The sequence below is a fragment of the Pongo pygmaeus genome, chromosome 6 (assembly GCF_028885625.2).
Source record: "Pongo pygmaeus isolate AG05252 chromosome 6, NHGRI_mPonPyg2-v2.0_pri, whole genome shotgun sequence".
Taxonomy (NCBI): Eukaryota; Metazoa; Chordata; class Mammalia; order Primates; family Hominidae; genus Pongo; species Pongo pygmaeus.
The window spans coordinates 87,593,285-87,617,556 of NC_072379.2; the positions used below are offsets into that span (position 1 = coordinate 87,593,285).

At 37.9% G+C, this 24,272-nt stretch overlaps 2 protein-coding genes across 26 annotated transcripts in view; one reads left to right on the forward strand and one right to left on the reverse strand.

Annotated features, from left to right (window-relative positions):
• The first annotated feature begins 8,001 nt into the window (after positions 1 to 8,001).
• Positions 8,002 to 10,194, forward strand: FAM237B (family with sequence similarity 237 member B). Its single transcript, XM_054496014.1, has 3 exons — positions 8,002 to 8,053; positions 8,266 to 8,317; positions 9,269 to 10,194. The coding sequence occupies exon 3, from the start codon at positions 9,272 to 9,274 to the stop codon at positions 9,689 to 9,691; it is 420 nt and encodes a 139-aa protein (XP_054351989.1). The 5' UTR covers positions 8,002 to 8,053; positions 8,266 to 8,317; positions 9,269 to 9,271; the 3' UTR covers positions 9,692 to 10,194.
• A 7,272-nt stretch (positions 10,195 to 17,466) lies between these two features.
• CFAP69 (cilia and flagella associated protein 69) overlaps positions 17,467 to 24,272 on the reverse strand; it is a 71,972-nt gene continuing 65,166 nt past the window's right edge. For 12 of the 25 annotated variants that reach the window (XM_063667616.1, XM_063667607.1, XM_054496011.2 and 9 more), the window contains 5 exons: positions 23,693 to 23,769; positions 21,408 to 21,605; positions 20,656 to 20,742; positions 19,153 to 19,257; positions 17,467 to 18,457 (listed from right to left, as the gene is read on the reverse strand). In XM_063667616.1, coding sequence (XP_063523686.1) covers positions 18,287 to 18,457; positions 19,153 to 19,257; positions 20,656 to 20,742; positions 21,408 to 21,605; positions 23,693 to 23,769 — 638 coding nt within the window. In that variant the 3' untranslated portion in view covers positions 17,467 to 18,286. Of the gene's footprint in view, positions 18,458 to 19,152; positions 19,258 to 20,655; positions 20,743 to 21,407; positions 21,606 to 23,692; positions 23,770 to 24,272 lie in introns of those variants that run through there. The other 13 variants (XM_063667626.1, XM_054496013.2, XM_063667621.1 and 10 more) reach the window with 5 other exon arrangements.

Genomic DNA, 24,272 nt, shown 5'->3' on the forward strand with positions numbered 1-24,272 from the left:
GGTGGGATCATAGCTCACTGGAACCTCAAACTCTTGAGCTCAAGTGATCTGCCCACCTCAGCCTCCCAAGTAGCTGGAACTACAGGCACATGGCACCATACTCAGCCCAGTTTAAAAAAATTGTGGAGTAGGGGCCTTTCCAAGGCTGGTCTTGAACTCCTAGCCTCAAGTGATCTTCCTGCCTTCATCTCCCAAAGCACTAGGATTACAGGCATGAGCCACCACATCCAGTCCCCAACACTTGATATTGTCAGACTTCTCAATGTTTAACCTGATGAGTACAGGTGTACATCTCATGGCCCCACTATGTTGCCCAGGTTGTTCTTGAACTCCTGGGCTCATACAATCCTCTTGCCTCAGTGTCCCCAGATGTTGGGATTACAGGCATGAACCACTGAATCTGGCCTTCTTTAGGAGAATTTTAGCTATCTTAGGCCTTTGCTTTACCATATAGCTCCCTAGAGTCACATTTTCATTAACCCTGTTGCACTTTCCTGCCTGCAATTAAATAATGAATATGTGCGTGTATTTATTCATTATTTATGTTTCCTAATCTATGAAATGCCTCTTTATGCCTATTGCCCAGATTTCTGTTATTGTGTTTATCTTTTTCTTGTTGATTCGATGGAAGGGTCTTCTATCTTGGCTCTTAATCCTAATTCATTTGTGATTATAAGTGCTGAAAATATCTTCTCTCAGAATATAATTTTTTTTATCTTTATAGTGTCTTGTGATTAACAGGACATTAATTTTAATGTAGTCAAATGTATTAATTATCCTTTTATGGTCAGCACTATTTGTGTCTGGTGTAAGAAGTCCTTCTCAACCCCAAGATCGGAAAGATATTCTTCTGATGTTCTTTTTAAAGTACAAATGCTTTGCTTTTCATATTTAAATTAATAAGATACCTGGGATTGATTTTTATGATGGTATAATGTAGGAATCTAATTTCGTTTTCCATATGGATAATCAATTTTCCCAGCTTTATTTATTGAAAATCTACTGTTCTAATGAGAACATTTGGACAAGGGTGGGGAACATTACGCACCGGGGCCTGTCGTAGGGTGGGGGGAGGGGAGAGGGATAGCACTGGGAGATATACCTAATGTAAATGACGAGTTAATGGGTGCAGCACACCAACATGGCACATGTATACATATGTAACAAACCTGCACGTTGTGCACATGTACCTTAGAACTTAAAGTATAATTAAAAAAAAAAAAAGAAAATCCCGTGTTGTTTTACATAACATTTCTATAAATGGATAGGTTTATTTTTAGGGTCTGTAATCTGGTCCATTGTTTAATGTCTTTATTCCTGAGCCAATAACCTCCCGTTTAGTAACTAGTGAGTACCCTGCTCCTTACTGTTCTTCTTCAGGAGAATTTTTTTTTTTTTTTTTTTTGAGACAGGGTTTCACTCTGTTGCCCAGGCTGGCATGCAGTGGTATGATCATGGCTCACTGTAGACTCAACCTCCCTGACTCAAGTGATCCTCCCACCTCAGCCTCTCAAGTAGCTGGGACTACAGGCATACACCACCATGCCTGGCTAATTTTTTAATTTTTTGTAGCAACTAAGTCCTACTATGTTGCCCAGGTTGGTCTTGAACTCCTGGGCTCAAGCAATCCTTTTGCTTTGGCCTCCTCAAATGCTGGGATTACAGGCATAAGCCACTGTGCCTGGCCTTCTTTAGGAGAATTTTGGCTATCTTGAGCCTTTGCTTTACCATTTAACTTTTAGCATCACATTTTCATTAACCCTGTCGTAATTTTGATTGAAAATGCATATATTACTTTGGGCAGATGATATCTTTATAGGTCATATATTAGGATTATTTTTATTTAGATTGTCTTTTATGTCTTTCAATAAAAATTTTAAAAATCTCCACTGAGAATTCATTTACCTATGTTAAATTTATTCCTAGTTACCTTATACATCTTATTGCTATTGTAAATGGCATCTCTTTTCTAATTTATATGTTCTGGTCTTTTGCTGGTATATAGTTTATGCAATAGATTTTGTAGATTGATCTTATATTCAACCACTTAACAAAACTTGTTAATTTGTCAGTATAATTTATGTTATTATTATTTCTAAGCAAATGATTCCACATAGCATGCTGTGCTAGGCACTGTTCAGAACACTAAATATTTATCACAACAGCCCTTTTAAGCAGGGTCATTTTTCATCTCCATTTTACTCACAAGGAAATTAACCACAAAGAGATTAAATCATTAGCCCAAAGCCACAAATTACCATCTGAACACAGAAGGCAGGACTTAAACCCAGGCAGTTGATTTCCAAGCTCCATGCTCACCAAGAGCTTTGCTGCCTCTCTGCTAGGCTATCCAGTTGTGATCCTTCCCTTTCCTTCCCTGCCCTGCCCTGCCTTCCCCTCTCCTCCCTTCCCCTCCCCTCCCCTCCCCTTCATTCCCCTCCCCTCCAATCCCCTCTCCTCCTCTCCCTTCCTTCCCTCTCTCTTTCTCTGTCTTTCTTTTCCTTATACCGCTCCCCACTTTTTTTCTAACTCTTTCTTTGCAGGTATTATTTTAAATGTTAGCAGAGATGATGCGCATCTTTTCTCGCTCCTAAATTAAAAGAGAATTGTTTTAATATTTTACCATAAGAAAGATGTTTGCTGTAGGGTTCTAGTGGATAACATTTATGAGGTTAAGAAAATTTCATCTAGTCTTAGTTTGCTAAGAGTTGTTTTTGCTTTTTAATCATGAATGGGTGTTGAATTTTATCAATTTATTTTATTTCATTTTTTTTTTTTTTTGAGACAGAGTCTCGCTCTGTCACCTAGGTTAGAGTGCAATGGTGTGATCTTAGCTCACTGCAACCTCTACCTTCTGGACTCAAGTGATTCTCCCCCTTCAGCCTCTCAAGTAGCTGGGACTATAGGCATGTGCCACTGTGCCTGTCTAATTTTTGTATTTTTTTGTAGAGACAGGTTTTTGCCATGTTGCCCAGGCTGGTCTCGAGCTCCTGAACTCAAGCAATTTGCCCTCCTTGGCCTCCCAAAGTGCTAGGATTACTGGCATGAGCCACGGTGCCCAGCCTCCCATTTAATTTGTGTACATGGTAAATATAGTCATTGATTTTAATATGTTAAACCAATAGTCCCTAACCTTTTTGGCACTGGGGACCAGTTTTGTGGAGGACAAGTTTTCCACAGATGGGGTGGGTGGGGAGGGCAGGGAGGGATGTTCTGGGATGAAACTTTTTCACTTCAGATCATCAGGCATTAGATTCTCATAAGAAGCAGCAACCTATATCCCTTGCATGTGCAGTTCACGCTGAGGTTCATGCTCCTATGAGAACAATGCTGCTGCTGATCTGACAGGAGGCAAAGCTCAGGTGATAATGCTCGCTGGCCCACAGCTCACCTCCTGCTGTACGGCTGGGTACTTAACAGACCACAGACTGGTACCAATCTACGGTCTGAGCACCCGTGTGTTAAACTACCCGTGCATCCCTAGGATAATCCAAGGTTGAAACTGCTGTGTTTTTTGTAAGTCCTACTGAATTTGGTATGTCAATATTTTGTTCAGAATTTTTTTTATCTGTAATCATTAGTAAGATGGCCTGTGTCTTTACTCTTTTTCAGATTGTCCTTGTCTCATTTTGTTAGAATGAGTCTGGGAGATTTCCTTCTTTTCTAATTTTCAGGAAGTACTTGATCCTTGAAAGTTGCCCTACAAAATCATATGGGCTTGATTTTTTTTCCCCCCAGTGGGAAGATTTTAAACTACTTATTCAAGGTCTTTAAACAGCATTTACTATTCTGGCTTTGTAGTTATTCTTACATGAGTGTTACAGATTTTTTCCTTTTTTCTTTTTTTTTTTTTCCATAGTCTGTCTTTGTCGCCCAGGCTAGAGTGCAGTGGTGTGATCTCGGCTCACTGCAGCCTCCATCTCCTGGTTTCCAGCGATTCTTCTGCCTCAGCCTCCTGGGTAGTTGGGATTACAGGCACGCGCCACCATGCCTGGCTAATTTTTGTATTTTTAGTAGAGACGGGGTTTCACCATGTTTGCCAGGCTGGTCTCGAACTTCTGACCTCAGGTGATCCACCTGCCTCAGCCTCCCAAAGTGCTAGGATTATAGGCGTGAGCCACTGCGCCTGGCCAAGTTTTATAGATATTTTTTCCAGGAATTTATTAATTTAATTTAAAATTTCAAATATATGGTATATGTTGGTTCTTAGTATTCGTGTATCTAGTTTTAATCTTTATTTGCTATCTATAGATATATATCATTTTCGACCTTTCATTTTCTTTCTTGATCAGCCTCATCAGAGGTTGCTTTATTTTATTCAAAGAATCAACTCTTTTTGCCTTAGTTCACTAATGTGTGTTTTGTAAAATCTCTTAACTTTTGGAAGCCTTTTTTCTGCTATTTTACCAGCTGTTAAATTTGGTTGCATTTATTACTCATATCAGATTTTCAGCCTGTCTTCTTTTGGCACAAGTGTTTAAAGCTGTTAATTTCCTTTAAAGGACCCTCTTACTGGCTTCTCACAAGTTTTGATATGCAATGTTTTTTAATCACACAGTTTGAAATATTTTATAATTTCCATTGTATTTTATTTTAAAATCTATTGTTTAAAGTTAATTGCATAAATAAGTACGTTTATTGTTTAAATTTCAAAACATGAAAAACTACGTTCTTGTTTTTATATTTCTTAAAACACTTTTTAGACTTTTAAACTTTCTGTGTTGTGGTCAGGCAACAAAGTTTGAGTGATACTAGTTTTTGAAATTTATTGAGACTTGCTTTAAATTTCTTAAGACTTGCTTTATCTTCTAATGGGAGGAATGTGTTCTTTAACTGCAAGTTTCATGGTTCCTTATAAACTTGACGGTTCAAATCATCTACACATTTAGTAATTATTTATCGTCTTAACCTAAAGGCTTGTTGAACTCTCCCACTATGATAGTGAGTTTGTGAAAATTTCCCTCTACTTCTGTCAGTTTTTGCTTTATGTATTCTGTAGCTTCGTTATTAGGTATATCTAAATTTAGAATATTTTTATCTTCTTACTGAATTGAGTCTTTTATCATTATGTAGTGTTCCCCTTTCTCCCTCATCGTGCTTTTTTGTATTAATAAAGCTGTCAGTTTAAAATACAATTAACATTTGCATGGTATATTTGTTTCCATTCTTTTCAAGTTTCTCTGTCCTCATTTTGTGTGTGTGTATCTTTTGTAAAAGCACATAGCAGAATTTAAAATCCAACCACATCTTCCTTCCTTTAATCGACAAGTTCAGACTATTATTATGATTGTTGACTTGAATCTTATAAATTTACTTTCTACTTGTCACTTTTGCTGTGCTTTTTTCTCTCTTCTTGCTTTCTCAATTAATTTTTTATTTGTCAATCTGTTTTTCTCCCTGGTTCAAGAGTTTTGTTCTCTATTTCCGTCATTTAGAAATTGCCCAAGAAATTTTACCATACATATTTAACAACTTTGCAAAGTCTAAATTCAATATCTATATCTCACTTTTTACTGTAGATACTTACCGGTTTTAATAAAGCCTAAACTTACTATCTACATCTCACTTTCCTCTCTTCCTTCTCTTTTTCTCTTCTTTCTTCTTTTCCATATTCTGATTCTTTATGCTTTCCCTCCATCCGCCTTCTCCCTGGAGATTTCACTTTCTTGATTACCCAATGATGATTTAAAAATTATGTTTGTCATCATTTTGCCAGATTCTATTTGAATGTAGCAAGTAGACCCTTCAGAAAAATCAGTCACATAAAGAATATATTCTCTCACTGACTTGGGGGTAGACACCAAGAGTAAAATGTCTAGATCACTTTCAGATTAAACAGATGCCAGTTTTCTTCCTTGGTGATTATACCAGCTGATAGTCTCATCAAAAGCATATGAAGTGTTCGTTGTCTCAAAAAATTGCTGAGATTGTATTTTACCAAATTAATTTTTGTTAAGCTTCATTTGGGGAAGACAATATATCATTTCCTTGAAATGCCTTTGTTATTAAGTCTATCTAAATTTAGAATATTTCAGTATTTTTTCTCATGTTTACTGAATATTAAGGTCTACTCTTCTGTGAATTACCCTTACTTTTCTATTATTGATTTATGTAAGTTCTCTATTCAGAATACCATTCCTGTGTGTGTTATAATAATCATACCCAAATATGTACTCCTATTTAATACATTACTCTAATTCTAATATTAGAATATTCTTTGAAAGTGCATTTTAATGACAACTATTACCTGTCTCCTTATATTTTTCTGTATTTTACAACTTTTCAATAGGTTTTGCAATACTTGTATACAGATGAAAACGTTTTATGAAAAATAAAGTATATCTTTCAAAAAAGACGGACAGGAACTATGTGGTTACTCAACAGAGAAATTGAGCCAATTCATTTTAGAAGGAAGCATCGAAGGGCCAACATTAACCCAAAGATGGAAGCGGTTGCTTCCTTTGGGGGTGGGGACATGTGCCCAAGGTTAAGTCACATTGGACAACAGCTTTGGTGGGTGGACAAATTCCTTGGGAGGGTGGTTTGTTCACGTTTCAGCTGGGATGTTGGATTAGGTCACTCTGCATCTCTGCTAATTGTGAGAGTCCATGATTAATGGCAGACTGAAACACTTGGAAGTCTACAGCAGAAGAATATCTGGTATGAGATGGATTCGTGTGTATCCTACCTAATCCAAGTAAACAAGTCTTCTCCTTTTCTCAGTTCTGTTTTGTGCAGGAGGTGGTCCTGCAGATAGAAGGGGCATAAAAAGGAATTGCCAGGGCAGAACTAATGATTGACCATGTTAGCTCCACCAACATGATGAGAACAGAGTGGAGCTTTGAATAATGGTGGGTGCTGAGAAAAGTGAGCTTTAGCGGGGACAATGACTGGGGAACTGGGCAGTTTGGTTTGGCACTCATCTCACCCCATGATCTCACCATCCCAGCTCAAGAACCTGTGAGAAGGGTGGCCTGCCTGAGGGGAAATGGGGATAAGGCAGCTGGCTTTGATTTCCCTAGCCCCATCTGATGATCGCTGCTGGGCTATAGGCAGAGCAAGTAGACTTAAACTCATGTATAGTCCAAGTGATGTGTTGGGGCTGAGATTGATGGACAACATACATATGTGAAATTCAAGGTACTTGCTTGGGTCTTCATCCATGAAGGGATAAAGGAAACTTTTCCCCCAGTGTTGAAGCAAGGGTATGTTTTTGCGCGTGTGTATGTGTTAGTGTTAATAATAAACGGTGTTTAGCTAGAGATTAGAACCATTCAAGGAGGTTTAGGATTTTAATAGAGTCCACAGCCTTAAGAGAATTTTTCTCTGGGTAGGAGAATACGGTGTGGAGCATGAGTGGGCGGAGGGAGAAGATAACTTGGGTATGTGGACTGACTACTGCCGAGATGGATCTTCTCAGCTAGGAAAAAAGAAGGAACAAAGTAAGAAGGAGAGAGCAAAGAAGACCCTGAGCCTTTGGCATAGCAAGAAAGTCGCAGGCAGGAGAGGCGAGAGCAGCGGCCAAGGCAGGGGCACAGGGCGCAGGGGCCCCCCGAGGTCTGGAGGCTGGTAAGTTGGGCGAGGTCAGGGAGGGGCCTCGAGAGCGCGGCCACCCACGCTCTGCCCCCTCACTCAGCCTTTAGAAAAGGATCGCGGTCCCATCGGCGGGTCTGTCTCGGGAACCCCGCGTGGCCGCAGCAGAACCCGCAGCTCCACTCGCGGTGAGCCAGTGCCAGCCAGAGCCTCCCAGCGCCGGAGCGCACCGCGGCCCAGACGGTTCCGCTGGGCGAGCTCGGGCGCCCAGTGAGCGCTCGGGGTGGGTGTCACAACGCTGCCTCGCCCAGTTCGCCTGCCTCGGGGAGTGGGTCCGCTGGGCAGAGAGCGCCCTGGGCAGGGGTCGTCCGCGCTGAAACCTCTGGTTCCTCCTGGGCAGGAGGCGCCCCGTCCTCCTCCCAACGAGCGTAGCGCACCCAGGACACCGCGCCGAGACGCGCGCCTCGGACGTCGACCAGAGGTCCTCGACTCCCGCGTGGGCTCCCTCTTCTGCGCCCAGGTGACCTGACTCGGGGCAGGGGGCACTGGGGGAGGCGCTAACCTGAAAGTGAGGGGGAAGAAATTGCCTGGTTCTACCCTAGCCCCTCCGATACAACACGTATCATAAACTGCCAGCTTTCAGCTCAGTTTGGGGAATTTGCACAATTTTCGACGATGTGAAATGACTTGAATGTCCTGTTTAGATTTGTTTCGTATGATTTCTCTCTTCAGCCCAACTTTTTTAGGGAGGTGGCAGACGGCGGTGTACAGGGGGGAGAAAAAGGTGAGTCTCGTGTTCTGGATCTGTTCTCTCCCTATCCCTCCCCGTTGGCTGTCAATGTTGTAAAAGGGACATTTCCAACAGCAGCCTTGAATAGCAGGTGTGTGGCAATTCAATGCCCACTTAGTCCTTAACTTCCTCTTATGTGCTTTGGGCCGATTTTACCCAACAATCAGTTGGCAAGGAAGCATGCAAAGAGGGATTAGAAAAATGTCAAGATTTTGCTGAATGTAATGGGCCCTGCACTATGTCATCCTACCTTATATCACCTTTGTTTTCGTGCTACTTCATGTATGTCTATGTTCATCTTCTCCAACCAGCTCCTAAACAAACTGAGGGAAGCCAAGAATACACCGGATATTAGTGCGTAACAAGTATTTTTCAAGACATGAAAATGGAAACAGCAGTAACTTTGAAACTTAAACGGTGCTTGTGAGATCTAGTACCATTTGGGTTAATAATCTCTCAATTAACAACAACAAAATACTTCCTATGGTTTACATGTAGAAAGGACTGCATTTTGATCCACTTAGTTGAAATGTGTTGTGGTAGGTAGGCATCTTGGATAGGCAGTCAGGAGTCTGAAGACTTGCGGAACCGTATCACTAATGATCTAATCAGTAAAGGGAGAAGGTTGGAGCATAAGCTCTTTAAGGTTTCTGCCAGTTTCAAAGGTCTGTGATGAAATGAACCTCTGCATTTTCATAAACGTGCTGGATTTCAAAGCGTGCTGGATTTCAAAACGTGCTGGATCAGAACGTTGGAAATCAAACCGGAACTGTAATATCCTAAAGGAAGATGTGATAATCAGTAACTTAGAAAAAACGAATACCTAGTAAGCAGATTTGGCTTGATCAAAAGCAAATATATGTGTATTTATAGTTTTTTAGATCAAGTGATTGCATAACTTTTTTAAGTTAAATATATCCTCCCTCATTTTTTTTTTATGTATAGAATATGTGTTTTGCTACAAGAAGATGGTTCTATCTACAGCTGGGCTGCATGATGCTGATCAATCTGGTTAATGCTGACTTTGAGTTTCAAAAGGGAGTGCTTGCCAGCATCAGCCCAGGAATCACCGAAGACATTGATCTCCAGTGCTGGAAAGCTTGCTCTTTGACATTGATAGATCTCAAGGAACTCAAGATAGAGCACAATGTGGATGCTTTTTGGAATTTCATGTTGTTCTTGCAAAAATCTCAGCGGCCTGGACATTATAATGTCTTCTTAAACATAGCTCAGGATTTCTGGGACATGTATGTAGACTGCTTGCTTTCAAGATCTCATGGAATGGGCAGAAGACAGGTGATGCCCCCCAAATATAATTTTCCACAGAAAATAACAGGAGGTAATTTAAATGTGTATTTGAGAAAATAGCAGTTTACTTTTCTTTAAAAGCCACTATTTAATTCTTCTGATTTTTTTCAAGTTATCCAACAAGGTAGCAAATTTGCCATATTTAGTTTTTTTTCCTAAAATGATAGGTTTTGATTCTCATTTTTACTCATTTTATATTATTTACAAACCACACAAGCTCTGACTTACAAACAATTCTAAATGATCTTGGAATATAATACACTTTGGTAGATAATTAAAATTGTCCTCGTTTCCCCATGAATAGTTAATAAGAAAGCCATTTAACCCTGTAATTATTCATATTACATTTGTTGAAATTTTAAACATCAGACATGTATTTAGGCTTTTGAAATTAATTTTTTCAATAGGGTTGTATAAAAGCAGGAAATTTAAGAGTCATATTGGAATGAATATTAACAATTTCTTCTTTTAAATTTTACAGGACTAGATTTTACAAAATGAGAGTATTACATTTAAGAGAAAACATGGAAAATACCTCAAGCAAGATGACAGCAACCTGAAAACTTGTATTTATGAGGTCAACTATTTCTTGTCATAGTTACACAAATTATTTCTTTAATACTGATAAACGTTGTGTTTTGTTGTAATTGCTTTATTGCTATTGAATTATTCCAATATTTTCAGATAATTTCTCAATTTTTTACTTAGAAGGTGTCTTTTTAAAGTATCTTTGTTTTAAAGAAAACATCAGTTAAAAGGCAAATGTGATATATTTTTTAGATACAATAGTCAATGGAATAAAATTGTAACCAATTTTATAAGGTATCTTATACATTAATATTGACTTAAACTGTGCCAAAACTAATGGCAGTATTATCCTAAAAAGTAATATTTAATGTAGTATATTTTGTGGTTTCTGAAATGTACATTTCATTACCAAGCCATCTTCTATATTAAAGTATTTTTCTATGCATTAAGGACTAAAACCTTTTTATGTTGTTTTTATTGTCTTTGTTTTGAAAAAGGAACAATAAATAAAAAGACAGTAAGAAACTTCATTTTAGTAAAGTACAAGTTGATGTAATTTTTGTGTTAGCTGAGTTATTTTTTATATTGCCTATTTATATCTCACATCTTATTTCAAAAAGGATGTGAAGTTTTAAAGAAATATACCGAAGAAAAGGAAAACATGAAGTAGTGGAGGAAATTGGAACAATGGGACATGAAGACAGGGAAGTAATACAATGGAGTTATGGTTTAGATTAATACTTTTTGAATGCATGTTGTAAAAGCCTATACCTTTGATAAAGGGTGCCTGTAAATTTGGTCTGTTTCCCACTTCTCATAGTGAAGAGGGACACATGAACAGTTTCAAGAGTCACGTGCTTATGAGAAAAACCAAACCACATGTTCAACAGAGGTCCAGCCTTTTCCAGGACAAAGAATCAATAAAAATCTGACCCATAGGTTTTCACAGTGGCTACCATGGTTTACAACACTGGTTTCAAGTATCCTAACAATGACAGGTTCTCTCCTGTACAGTCTGATTCCAGTACACTCAAACTCAAATATAAAAAGTTTTAAAATCGGCTAAAATAATACTGAACAAGTAACGAACTGTCTGATGGTTTGACTTGATCCAAGAATAAGCTGAATTAAAGGAGGGACATTCTTTGCATTATTGACCACTTTCAAATTCTGATGATGTATAGGCCATTTATTAGGGGTTTCATATATAAACACTCTTAAAATTACATTTTGCATGTAATTTCAGGGGGCTGCATAAACCCCAGGTTAGGAATTTTCAATATTAAAGGACCTCATAGCGTTCAGTAAATATTATTTCATATAACCAATTTTGCATGAGTAGCAGATAATATAAGATGGTAGGGCTAATCATTTCCTAGATTGAAAACTTCTTATCTTGCCAATTAAGGGTGGATCCCTAAGCTCAGAAAATCAACTGGTTGGAGGGTAGGGCTAATATTTTCATAAAAATGACCAGACAGCTATCCACCTAGAATTCATTTCCTGCAGAGGAGCTGAAGTGGTACCTAGAGGCAGTGTTACGGTTTTCCTTAAAAAACGGTTCTCTTTTACAGTCTGTGGGCAAATGATTGAAGCTCGAAAGTTCAATGCTGTAAAGCAAGACCATGTAATTTTAGTCTAAAAAATTGTTCAACCAGTTGTCCTCAATCATTCATAGTTGTCATGACAATTTTATTGCAGCGATGATAAACATTTTAGCTTAAATCAATAAAATTCGTCTTCCAGTTAATGGCAAAATGGTTTTCTAGTTCTTTTAATTGAATTTACATACTACATTGGGTTAAAAATAAGAACATTTGCTAAACTGGGCAATCTGGTTTTAAAACAACTCATCTTAAGCTTTTTGATGGTGATTACATACCGTAAATTCCTCCCCGTTTTTGGCACAAATAGTGTCATCTGCATATTAAAAATCTTATTCTTTCTGTTCATCATTCATTCATTCAACAAGTATTCATTAAGCTTTAGGGTATATTAGTGAACAATCCAGACGTAATCTTTGACTCAGAGTTGACTCTGAAGTGGGACGGTGCAGGGATAGACTGAAAGATCTAACTCAAAAGCAATTTTATGATATCAAAATAGAAGATAAAAAAGAAGGTGGTCAAAATGAAGCCGAATGGGGACAATATGTATTTCTCTTTTGTCCTATCCAAAATCATTTGACAGTCTAGAGATCATTTTAAAAAACAAACCACCAATTCTTGTAGTGGTACCGTGGTAAAGACTCAGTTTCACAGCTTTGGGTTTATGCTGAGCTCATTTGGCTTAGCTCATAACCAATTATTTTTCAGAGAGCTTAAGGCTGGGGAGAAAAAAGGTGGCAAAGGATCTAATATTGACCCCACAAATATTTCTTCATAAGATGATACAAGGGATAATAATTATCTATATCTAAAGTTCCTCTGCTGTTTCTATCGAATCTTTATTTTTTCTTTTTTTGAGACAGAGTTTCGCTCTTGTTGCTCAGGCTGGAGTGCAATGGCGTGATCTTTGCTCACTGCAGCCTCCGCCTCCCGGGTTCAAGTGATTCTCCTACCTCAGACTCCCGAGTAGGTGGGATTATAGGCACCTGCCACCATGCCCAGCTAATTTTTTGTATTTTTAGTAGAAACGGCGTTTCACCAGGTTCACCAGGCTGCTCTCGAACTCCTGACCTCAGGTGATCCACCTGCCTCTGCCTCCCAAAGTGCTGGGATTACAGGCGTAAGCCACCAAGCCTGGCCAGAATCTTTTTTAAACTTTAAATAAACTTTTAATTTTGTTTATTTCTTAAACTTTTATTTTAGGGTCAGGGGTACACATGCATGTTTGTTCTATAGGTAAACTCATTTCATGGGGGTTTGTTGTACAGATTATTTTGTCATCGTGGTACTAAGCCTAGTACTCAATAGTTATTTTTCCTGATCCTCTCCCTCTTCCCACTCTCCACCATCAAGTAGGCCTCAGTGTCTGTTGTTCCCATTTTGTGTCCACCAGTTCTCATCATCTAGCTCCCACTTAGGTGAGAACATGCGGTATTCGGTTTTCTGTTCCTGTGTTGGTTTGCTAGGGATAATGGCCTCCACCTCCATCCATGTTCCTGCAAAAGACATGATCTCATTCTTTTTGTGGCTGCAAAGCATTCCATGGTGTATATGGACCACATTTTTTTTATCCAGTCTGTCACGATGGGCATTTAGGTTGATTCTACTTCTTTGCAATTGTGAATAGTGCTGCAGTGAACATTCAAGTGCATGTGTCTTTACGGTAGAATGATTTATATTCCCCTGAGCATATACTCAGTCATGGGATTTCTGGGTCGAATAGTAGTTCTGTTTTTAGCTCTTTTAGGAATTGCCACACTGCTTTCCACAATGGTTGAACTAATTTACACTCCCAGCAACAGTGTATAAGCATTCTCTTTTCTCTGCAACCTCGCCAGCATCTGTTATTTTTTGACTTTTTAGTAACAGTCATTCTGACCGGTGTGAGATGGTATCTCATTGTGGTTTGATAGCATTTCTCTAATGATCAGTGATACTGAGCTTTTTTTTCATACGCTTGTTGGCTGCGTGTATGACTTCTTTTGGAAAGTGTCTGTTCATGTCCTTTGCCCACTTTTTAATGTTTTTCTTCTTGTAAATTTGATAAACTTTTCATTTTAAAATAGTTTTAAATTTGCAGAGAAGTTGCAAGGATGGTACAGAGTTCCTATATACCTCTCACCATTTTTTTCTCTTTTTCTTTTTTTTTTTGGCGGGGTCTTGCTCTGTCAGTGGTGCAATCATGGCTCACTGCAGCTTCAATCTCCTGGGCTCAATTGATCCTCCTACCTCAGCCTCCCAAATTGCTGGAACTACAGGTGTGGTGTACACCACCACTCCCAGATAATTTTTGTATTTTTTGTAGAGTCAGGATTGCACTCCATTGCCCAAACTGGTCTCTAACTCCTGGACCCAAGTGATCTGCCTGAGTCAGCCTCCCAAGTGCTGGGATTATAGGCCTGAGCCACTGTGCCTGGCCCCATGTTTATTCTTATTGTTAATATCTTACATTATATATGTCACAACTAATACACTGAAACCAATACAACTAAACTTCCTATTTTATTCAGATTTCAGTAGTTTTTCCCTAAGCTCCTTTTTTGTTATTGTTGTTCCAGGATCCCACGTTACACAGAGTTGTCATGTCTTCTGAGGTTCCTGTGGGTTGTGACAATGTCTCAGACCATGTTTTTGATGACCTTGACAATTTTGAGTACTGGTCAGGTATATTGCAAAATGCCCCTCAATTTGGGTTTGCCTGATGTCTTTGTTAGATTGGGATTATAGGTTTTTGGGATGAAGACCACAAAGGTAAAATATCATACTCAACACGTCATATCAAAGGCACATGTCATTGCGGTGACTTGCCATTGGTGGTGTTTAACCTTGGCTAAGGTAGTGTTTGCCAGTTTTCTTCATTGTAAAGTTTCTTTCCACTTTCTTTCTGTATTATATCCTCTGGAAAGAAGTCACTAAGCATAATCCATACTTGAGAATGGGTAGTTATCTTCTACCTTCTTGAGGAGGGAATATCTACATAAATCATTTAGAATTCTTTGGAGGCTCCCCCCACTTTCTCTCTCCCTTCCTTCCTTTTTTCCTTCCTTTCATCATTTATTTATATCAGTATGGATTTATGAACATTTGTTTATACTTTGGTTTATAATCCAACATTACATTATTGATTTATCAAATCATTCCAGCTTTGGCCACTGGCAGCTCAGTAAGATGCTCCAGACTCATATATTTCTGCGCCAGCCTTAGAATTAGCCATTTCTTCAAGAAGCCCTGGCTCATTTTATTAGAGAATGATATTGGAAACCAAAGTTGGGGTATGGGGTCTATCTATAGAATTTTGACCTCATAGTACCAGGACAGTTCCTGGATGTCAGGGTCTGCTATTCTTTTTCAGAGAGCATCCCTGACATTTTCCTTGAAAGGCAACTAAATATAAGCAATTAAGAAAAATGGTTGCTAATGAAACTAATGTAAGTTAAGGTTGTGCTGGCAGAATGTGTGTAAAAATGAGAGGAACTACATTGATCCTGCTCACCTGAAAAACCTTTGTTCCGTTTGGTCACAGTTTAGAGGAATATTAACAAATTGTAGCACTTCAGATGGAGCTGACCAGATTCATAAATTCTAGAAACCACATTATCAGAAGAATGATGAAAGAAACTGGATATTTGACCTCAAAAGACTTAAGGTGGATAACATAGTTGTATATAAAATACTTTATGTTCCATAAGGCAGACTGATGATGCCAGATGGATGAAAGTTATTCACCTAATTATTCACTGATTTTTCACCCAATGTAAGTAAGCACTGTCTGACAATTAGTTTAAGCATGCTAGAATGAGCTCCCCCATGTGGTAAAAGTCTCATTACTGAGATTGTTGAAGCTACTTTTATCTGTGCTCACTGAATTCCACAGTTTTATTCTTTTGACTTTCTTTTCATTCAGTTGGTTAGTAAAAGTTTCAGTTTGAAAGCTTCAAATTTTGTCTCACCTAATGTAAGAAAATATACCATCCTCCTCTCAGCCGGCAGGATCGGGTAGGCATCATGCCCCCTAGGGCTCAGGGGTGGTGTGAGAGTATAGGATGTGATGAGAGACAGAGACTTAGAGTTAGTCACATTGTGAGAAAAAGTCACTCACTCACTGTGTGGTGGCTGGAATTATAATATGCAAACTTGGGTTAATCTGTCTACCAAGTGCAAGTGTCTGTATTAAGGAACATTACTGCTCTCCAGCAACTTACACTTATTTGTCTATTAAATAGCTGCTACATAATAATCTGCCCTGTTTTACCTTTCTTGCTGATGGGCAAAATACATGGAAGAAGAAAGGTTCACAGACATCACAAATTATCTAGATTATAGTCCTAATCAATCTGAGACATTTAGTTGTACTACATACAAAAATGATACTCAAGCAAGTAATACTATTTCCACACTTTGATTATATTCATGTAGTAGTATTTATGCCTCACCATTTTGGAGAAAATCTATCATGTTATGAAGTAAATACATTTAAACTAACATGTTGTCTGTGTTGAGCATTACTTGTATAGTATTTTGTTGGCTGAATCTTCCCTTTGAGCTCAGTACTTTGCTGCATTTGCAGAGCTCAAGGGAAAGACTGCCAGTAGCTGAGGCCACCATCACATTATTTAATAATTTATTTCCTGAGATACTGAGTACAATAATTAATGAGATATGGTCTCTACCTTGTTCTTAGAGAGCTTCTAGTCTACAAAATGGAGCAAAGATGCATTGTTCGTAGCCATGGACACTTCACATCAATTCTGGGTATACTGAAGTGTACCTAAGATGTATCTGGTATTTTTTGTATGGGCATCTCATTGTTGTATGCTCCTACCCATGCTTAGGGTTTCCTGTGAAGGAAAGAAACAAATTATGCCTTCTAATATCTTCTTGAGGGTGGTAGACTAGAGAAAGGGATTCAGGAGAGAACAAAGCTCACTGATAAGCTGATGCATGTTATCTACTCCTATGGGGCACAAGAGGACGGGCATCTGGGCCAGGGTGAGAAGCCGCCAATCAAAGGTGAACTGGCAACTCATTCTAATTAGAACAATGACAATAGCTGCAACCTCTACCCCTCAATGAAGATGTTACTGTCTTCACAGACAGGATAATGGAGAATCCCTAGAGGAATGTGAGTTGGGGGAAGAGGAGGAGGAGGAGGAGGAGGAAAGAAGAAGGAGGAAAATGTGGGTCCATTGAGGTGATAAAGCCTGCCCTTATCTAATAATGAAAGAACCTATCTATGTTTTCCCAACCCTGTATTCAATGGCATCATGTTGGTAGCCTGAGATTGGTAATAGTGGCAGTATTTATACCGTGTGAATTGGTGAGAACATGATGTAAATCAGGGCTTTTCCCTCCTGGAGAACTAGTTGTTATACATTTACCAGTACACTGCTGAGTGTGCCCCATGGGCCCAGAATCTAGACTCAAATTCCAGTTTATTTTCCTAAGAAACAGGTCCTTGTCTCTCTGATTGCTGGACATAAACTCATGTCCTTTGTGGCTTCCAGGCTGGAGGAGGGGTGTGAAGGGAATGAAGGCAGGAGAGGGAGACTTCATAATGGCATCCAGGGACACGGATTTGCTCTATGTCCAGCATGAAGGCATTTATCTCCTATTCTTTGACAAGATACCTCTACCACCAAACGAGGAAAAACACTTCCCCCATTACACCTTTCCCTTCCCCATTAAAGAAGAGAAGTAGCATTAGAGTTTGCTTTGTATATTTATATATTAAGAGTAAAACCAGCTGTATTTTTCTCTTTCCTTTTTACCATTTAGCTCATGACTAACATTTGCTTTTATAGCAGAGAAAACATAATTTTATTTTGACCAACATATTTGTTGCAGTTATTGCTTATCTTGCTGCCCAATATTCATATATACTTGCTTCTGATAATAGTACCCTGATTCCCCACTCTATCCATATGTTTTGGATGGAGTTGCCCTGCTTCTGGCTCCAGGAATAGGCAGTACTCAGCCATGGCCAAAGTCACGGTGAGTGGCTCAGGAGTAGGCATGTGGGCAATCGGGTCCTGAGATGCATAGGCAGTTGCAGAAACCGCAGAGACACAGGCATGAACCTAAGAGAATGTAAGCCAGGAGCTGCTAGGGAAGGAGAAGATCCTACTCATATAGTTTTAGTCCTTAGATTCAGCAATGCCTGTAGTCTAAATTTCTCCTAGATTTGATAGATATAGAGCCTGTAAGAAATTTTTTTTTCCTGACTTAAACTAGTTAGAATAGTTTACATGCAACCAACAGAGTCCTAACTAATGTACTATGTTTTACAATTTCACTTAATAAAATTAGTAGCCTTTCCAAAGAAACTGATGACAACTCTTCTGATATTACATAATGATGTTTTCCATAAAAATAAATTATATGTCCTTTTATTTTTATAGTATTTTACTAAAATATGTATACTAAAATACTTATTCTAAAATATTGGCTTTACATATGTATAAAGATATATTCAGCTAAAAAATTACAAGCTGATTTTATTTCAAAAAGTCTCTACAGTATATTACGTAGGAATACTCTTTTTTGGTGTATCCACAATTTTAACTGCTTTCACCCTCTGCAAGGCTCCTCCTCGAATGGGCAGTTTTTTAAGAGCAATATCCGTATCAGCCAGAGGTCCTCCTACTAATCGGGCAGGAGTGCTTTCCACTGTTACTACCCCACCAGAAGGCACCTAAAAAAGGCAAAAGGTAAATATCTAAAAGTCCATTTACACAATTTTCAACACGAGAAAAACTCATTCATCCTTCAGCTTACTTTTGAAAAGACACAAATGTAATGAGTAACTAGGAGGCAGTTATGGTATAATAGAAAGATAAGGGTATCGGAGCCAGGAAAAGTAGGTTTGAATTCTATTTCTATTGTTTATCAGCTTTGTAACTGGGGGCAAATTAAGTCTAGCAGAGGATACCAGGAACACTTGAGATCTACTTGCCAGGAAAAGGAAGCACTGCGTCTTTTCTGTTAAAGAGATATAAGGACAGTTATAAGCTCACTAGTGTTTATAGCAGTTTCTTAGAAATCCTGGAGGGCTGGGCCTACTCTAAACCAGAACTGGGCAAAAGTGGATATACCTTGGAGATAAATATGCCTTAATGATGTGAAATTTGAAAGCAAAAAGAAAAAATGTGAGATGAAAATCCCATAGACATAATATTTTGGGGGCCTAAGTTTTTTTTTATTAATTTTTTAACTTCTAATTTTTAAATTTTAAATTTTTTTGAACAGTTTTATTGAGATATAATTCAATACCACATAATCCATCCATTTAAAGTGTAAAATTCAATGGTTTTCAGTATATTTGCACAGTTGTTCAAACACTCTAAATTTAATGTCTATTAAGAAAATGTTATGGAGAAAGAATCTTACCGTTGTGTTAAGGCCTTTAATATCTGTTTGGTGAAATATTGCATTTTGTGGGCGTTTATGGTGTCTGGAGGCTTCTATAGCTTTTTCTTGAAGCCTTTTTGCTTTCTGAGGATTTTTAAATTAGAAAGAAAATATTAATTGCTATTAAATCAGTAATGAAGGTACTTACAATGAAAAACACATTTAATTGTGTCTGGCTTATGCTTTGGCTATTTATTAGCGCTGAAATCTGCATTTACTCATTTAGACTAAAAAGACAGTTATATTAGTTAGTTAGATACTTTGCACATTGAAGAAGACTCCAGTCACCTAAAAGTCTTCCAGAGATTTCTGGAAGTAGTGGTCGTATATGACCAAGGAGCCAAGCAGATCCTGAAGAAATCAGGTTCAACTTTTAGCACATAATTTATTAAGCTATTAAATTTATATCAGGTGATGCATGTTGCAAAATATGTTGCATAAATTACCAACTGATTAAGTACACTTAAATGTTTTAAGCATTCAGAATAATATAAATTATATAATTCATTGCAGTTATATTTAAGCTATTTGAAGTTATTTTCAAGGTATTTGCTACACTAAACAAGTGAAATGTGAAGTAATAAACGACCTGCAGGAAAGGAGCTGATTTTCATTAACTAGTGCTAAAAATACAGGCAGTTATGAAGACATTTTATAAGTAGAGTTGGGAAGAACTTTCAGTGAAAAGGGAGATAACTTGGTACCTTGAGTGAGCTTGTTCTTAACTTTGGTTTTGCTATCTTAATATGGTTCCACCGTCTTTGTGGACTAACTTAACATTTAGCAATTTTATATCTACAGGAAGAATTGGAACATTAGGTAAAGTGTATCCAAAGTATCAGAAATGAAGGAGAGATTTTTTTTAAAGTGTATCCAAGATATTAATGGAAAAGGGTGGGGAAAAGTAATGAAATTCTGGAAATCCATGGTGTTTCTCACATTTCAAGTGAACAATTAGCACTATACATTTTTTAGATTAGTTCTAGCTTACAGTTGAAGTAGCTTACCACATTTTTCTACAAAGGGATATTTATCCCCAATTCACATTTAAGTTTTAACATAATTCTTTTTTTGGTAATCACAGAGGGGAAAGCTCTTGGGGGACAGAGTGATACAAGATAGTTGCTCTTTGTGTCCTTTACTTTGCCTCTCACAGAAAAGAAATCAATTAATAAGCAGGTTCAGAATGGAAAGCAGAACACATTTTCCTGCTCATTCCTGGCTATCATCTTCTTCTTTATGTAGGTCAAGAACATCAGCCTTGTTTCTCTCTGATAAACCAAATGAAACTCAAAGCAGCATCTTCTGTAACTGTGAAATGCAGTTTCACTTATCACTCTAAATTGCATATGAGCATCTAATAGTGTTGGTATTGTATGGAAAGGTCACTAGGAAAAAATGAATGAATATTTGTTCCTGAAAAAGTCTGTCTGTAAGAGTTGGCTATTTGTTGTGGATACTATAATACATTAAAAATCCTACCTTTAACGTTTTAGCATTTGATGTTCTAGCCAAGAAATTTTCCCATGATTTATTAGCCAGCTCTCTTTGCTTGTGCGTGGCCTGTATCTGAAATGAGAAAGATAATTAAGTTTCAGTTTCTTTTTTTTTTTTTGAGACAGAATCTCACTCTGTCACCCAGGCTGGAGTGCAGTGGCATGTCTCAAGTATCTCTCTGCCTGTTAAGACTGTAGAAATAAAATTATAATGCAAAAAAAAGCATTGAATATAGTAACTCAATCTCAGACTCCATAGTTTCTTTTAAAACTGCACAGAGACACTGAAAATAACTCTAAGAGAAAACCACAAAAGAACTCAAGGCAGAAACACCCACAAGTAAAAAAAATATATCTTATGGATAACTTCATCTGGGTTTATACACTGAAATTATCATCTTGTGCCTTAATGGTATCTGTGGCTTACTTTCTTATTGATATATAATAGTTGTACATATTTATGGCATACATGTGATATTTTGATATCACATGTGTAATGTGATACACATTGTGTAATGATCAGGGTAATTGTGATATCCATCCCCTTAAACACTTATCATTTCTTTGTGTTAGGAGCATTCCAAGTCTTCTGGGTATTTTGAAATGTACAATAAATTATTGTTACTATGGTTGCCCTACTGTGCTATTGAACAACAGAACTTACTCTATCTAACTGTATTTTTGTGCCCATTAACCAACCTATCTTCATTCTCCCTCCTCACTACCTATGTAGCTTACTTTTGCATATACTTTTTGTTCATTTTGAACATCTTGGCGTGCTTGGCTTTCAATTATCTCACTTTGCAGAGAAGCAACCATCTTTCCAATATTTTCTGATGCTGTTATAATAGCTTCCAAAGCTTTTTTATCTGTAGTGACTGGTCTTAATTTTTCTAATTTTATTTCTTCATAAATTTCATTCCATATTTCTCCAATCTGTTACAACAAAGTTTAACAAAGTTAAATTAACCAAAAATAAATGATGCAATTGTACAATTATACAATTTTTTATATGGTTAGTCATTCCTGTTAACACTTAAACTTTTCCTAAATTACTTCCTGGGAATAAGTGCATTGGGAATGATTGAGGGTACTAGCTACATTTGAGTACTCAGTAGGAATTTATCAAATGTTTTTCAATGGTATGTTATTCATGGATAAGGCTCTCCTATGCCTAGTTCACTGCCATCATCACCATCATCACTGCCCTCTGGTTTATAGTTACCTTGATTTCACAGCTGCAGAAACTGCTGATTTATTCTCATCTTTTTGAACTACCGTTACTTTCCTCCCTAAAGCCCTGTATTGAAGGCTAGGTCAAGATGAACTTTTAGGAGAATGAACATGGGGATTACTAGGACCCTAGAACCCAGCCACCCTGAGAAAGGGGCCCTGCACCTCACCTTCTAGCTAAGGCAAATTATAATGGAATCTCAAGCTTTTAACTCCATGGTTCCATCATGCCAGTGGCTCCATCTCATATTCTAGGCTGTCTAAAAGTTAATGTTCTTGAGTGTATTTAGAATTAGAGAAAAAAGAGCAGAGTTGTGCAGCAGAAGTGTGCTGGACCCATAAAATTAAAGAAAAAAATTATATATTTATGATAAGGAAAAAATTCATCTTTGGGCTGAATGAAGTGGGTGGATCACTTGAGCCTAGGAGTTTGAGGGCAGCCTGAGCAACACAGTGAGACCTTGTCTCTACCCCACCCTGCCCCTCCAAAAAAAAAGCTGGGTATGGGGTACACACTTGCAGTCCCAGCTACTTGGGAAGATGAGGCTGGAGGATCAAATGAGCCTGGGAGGTTGAGGCTGCAGTGAGTTGTGATCATGCAACTGCACTTTAGGCTAGGTGACAGGGTGAGACTCTGCCTCAAAAAAAAAAAAAAAAAAGAAAGAAAATAGAGGTTTACTCATTTACAATATTCAAATATACAGTACTAATATTAGTAGAAGGAGAATGTTAACTTAAAAAGACTTTCTGGAGACTTCAAAAGTACTGATAAAAATATAACTAGAAAGATAAGTAACCTACTATCTTTTAATCAAGATTGGATCATAATATAAAGTAATGATAAAATAATACTTTAATAAGTATTAATAATTTATTTTAATAAGTAATAACTTATTCAATTCCAACTCCAAAGAGAAGAAACTGTATGGCCAGGCTGGTCTCGAACCCCTGACCTTGGGTGATCTACCCACCTCGGCCTCCCAAGGTGCTGGGATTGCAGGCATGAGAATACAAAAACTAAAAAATACAAAAATTAGCTGGGCGTGGCGGTGGGTGCCTGTCATCCCAGCTACTTGGGAGGCTGAGGCAGGAGAATCACTTGAACCTGGGAGGCAGAGGTTGCACTGAGCCAAGATCATGTCATTGTACTCCAGCCTGGGTGACAAGAGCAAAATCTCCATCTCAAAAAATAATTTTTTTTTTTTGGCTAGGCTTCTGAATAGTTTCATATCAGTTTTTTTTGTTTGTTTTTTGTTTTTCATTTTTTTTTTAGATGGAGTCTTGCTCTGTCACCCAGGCTGGAGTGCAGTGGTGCAAAATCGGCTCACTGCAAGCTCCACCTTCCAGGTTCACGTCATTCTCCTGCCTCAGCCTCCCGAGTAGCTGGGACTAGAGGTGCCTGCTACCACATCCAGCTAATTTTTGTATTTTTAGTAGAGATGGGGTTTCACCATGTTAGCCAGGATGGTCTTGATCTCCTGACCTCGTTATTCGCCCACCTTGACCTCCCAAAGTGCTGGGATTACAGGCGTGAGCCACCGTGCCTGGCTTATATCAGTTTTGTACATCTTCTTTCATAAACTAAGTTGGATGAAATCTTATCCCATGAAAAACACCCAATCATGGGATGGGTGTATGGTGTGTTTCTTCAACAGCATCAGATGCAAAATGAAAAATAAAAACTATACAGTATGTAGATGATTGCTTACAGCCATGAATAGATCTTTTATTTTCTAGTTAATTTTTTGCTATCTAGATTTTAATAATCAGGTTATTAAAAAGATACTTACTTTAAAATCAAGATATCTATGTATGATACAAAGGGTGACAAAATCTTCAGCAGATAGGCCAGGTAAATTTTCAAAATCTAAAATAAAGTTTATAAAGACAGAATTACTTTAGCAGAGCAAGTGATTCTAAGAAACTATCTATCTATCTATCTATCTATCTATCTATCTATCTATCTTAAAACAAATGCAAAATTACTTTTGATTTCATCTTGATTTATGAAAAAGTTAATTCTGTGAGTAGCTTGTGAGTAGACTTCCTTCTGTAATACATTTCTGCCAGGTCATCCAATATATAGGAATCATTTCTTTCTGTGTTGTAGTCAGACAATAATATCTTACTTCAGAAGCTGAAGAGTGTTTGATAAACTTTTTCCTTAATATAAAGCAAAGACTTAAAAAAAAAAAAAACTCGAGTGACTCAGAATGTCAGTATTTTAAGCTTAATCATCTAAACTAACTGTCCTTAATCCTATCTGCACATTGGAATTGCCTGGGGAGCTTTAAAAAATACTATTGCCTGGATCCCACACACAGAGATTCTGATTTAATTGGTGAGGGGTGCAGTTTGGGAATTGGGGTA

Coding starts and splice junctions, on each gene's coding strand:
- FAM237B (XM_054496014.1), top strand. CDS start 9,272: ATGTGTTTTGCTACAAGAAGATGGTTCTATCTACAGCTGGGCTGCATG.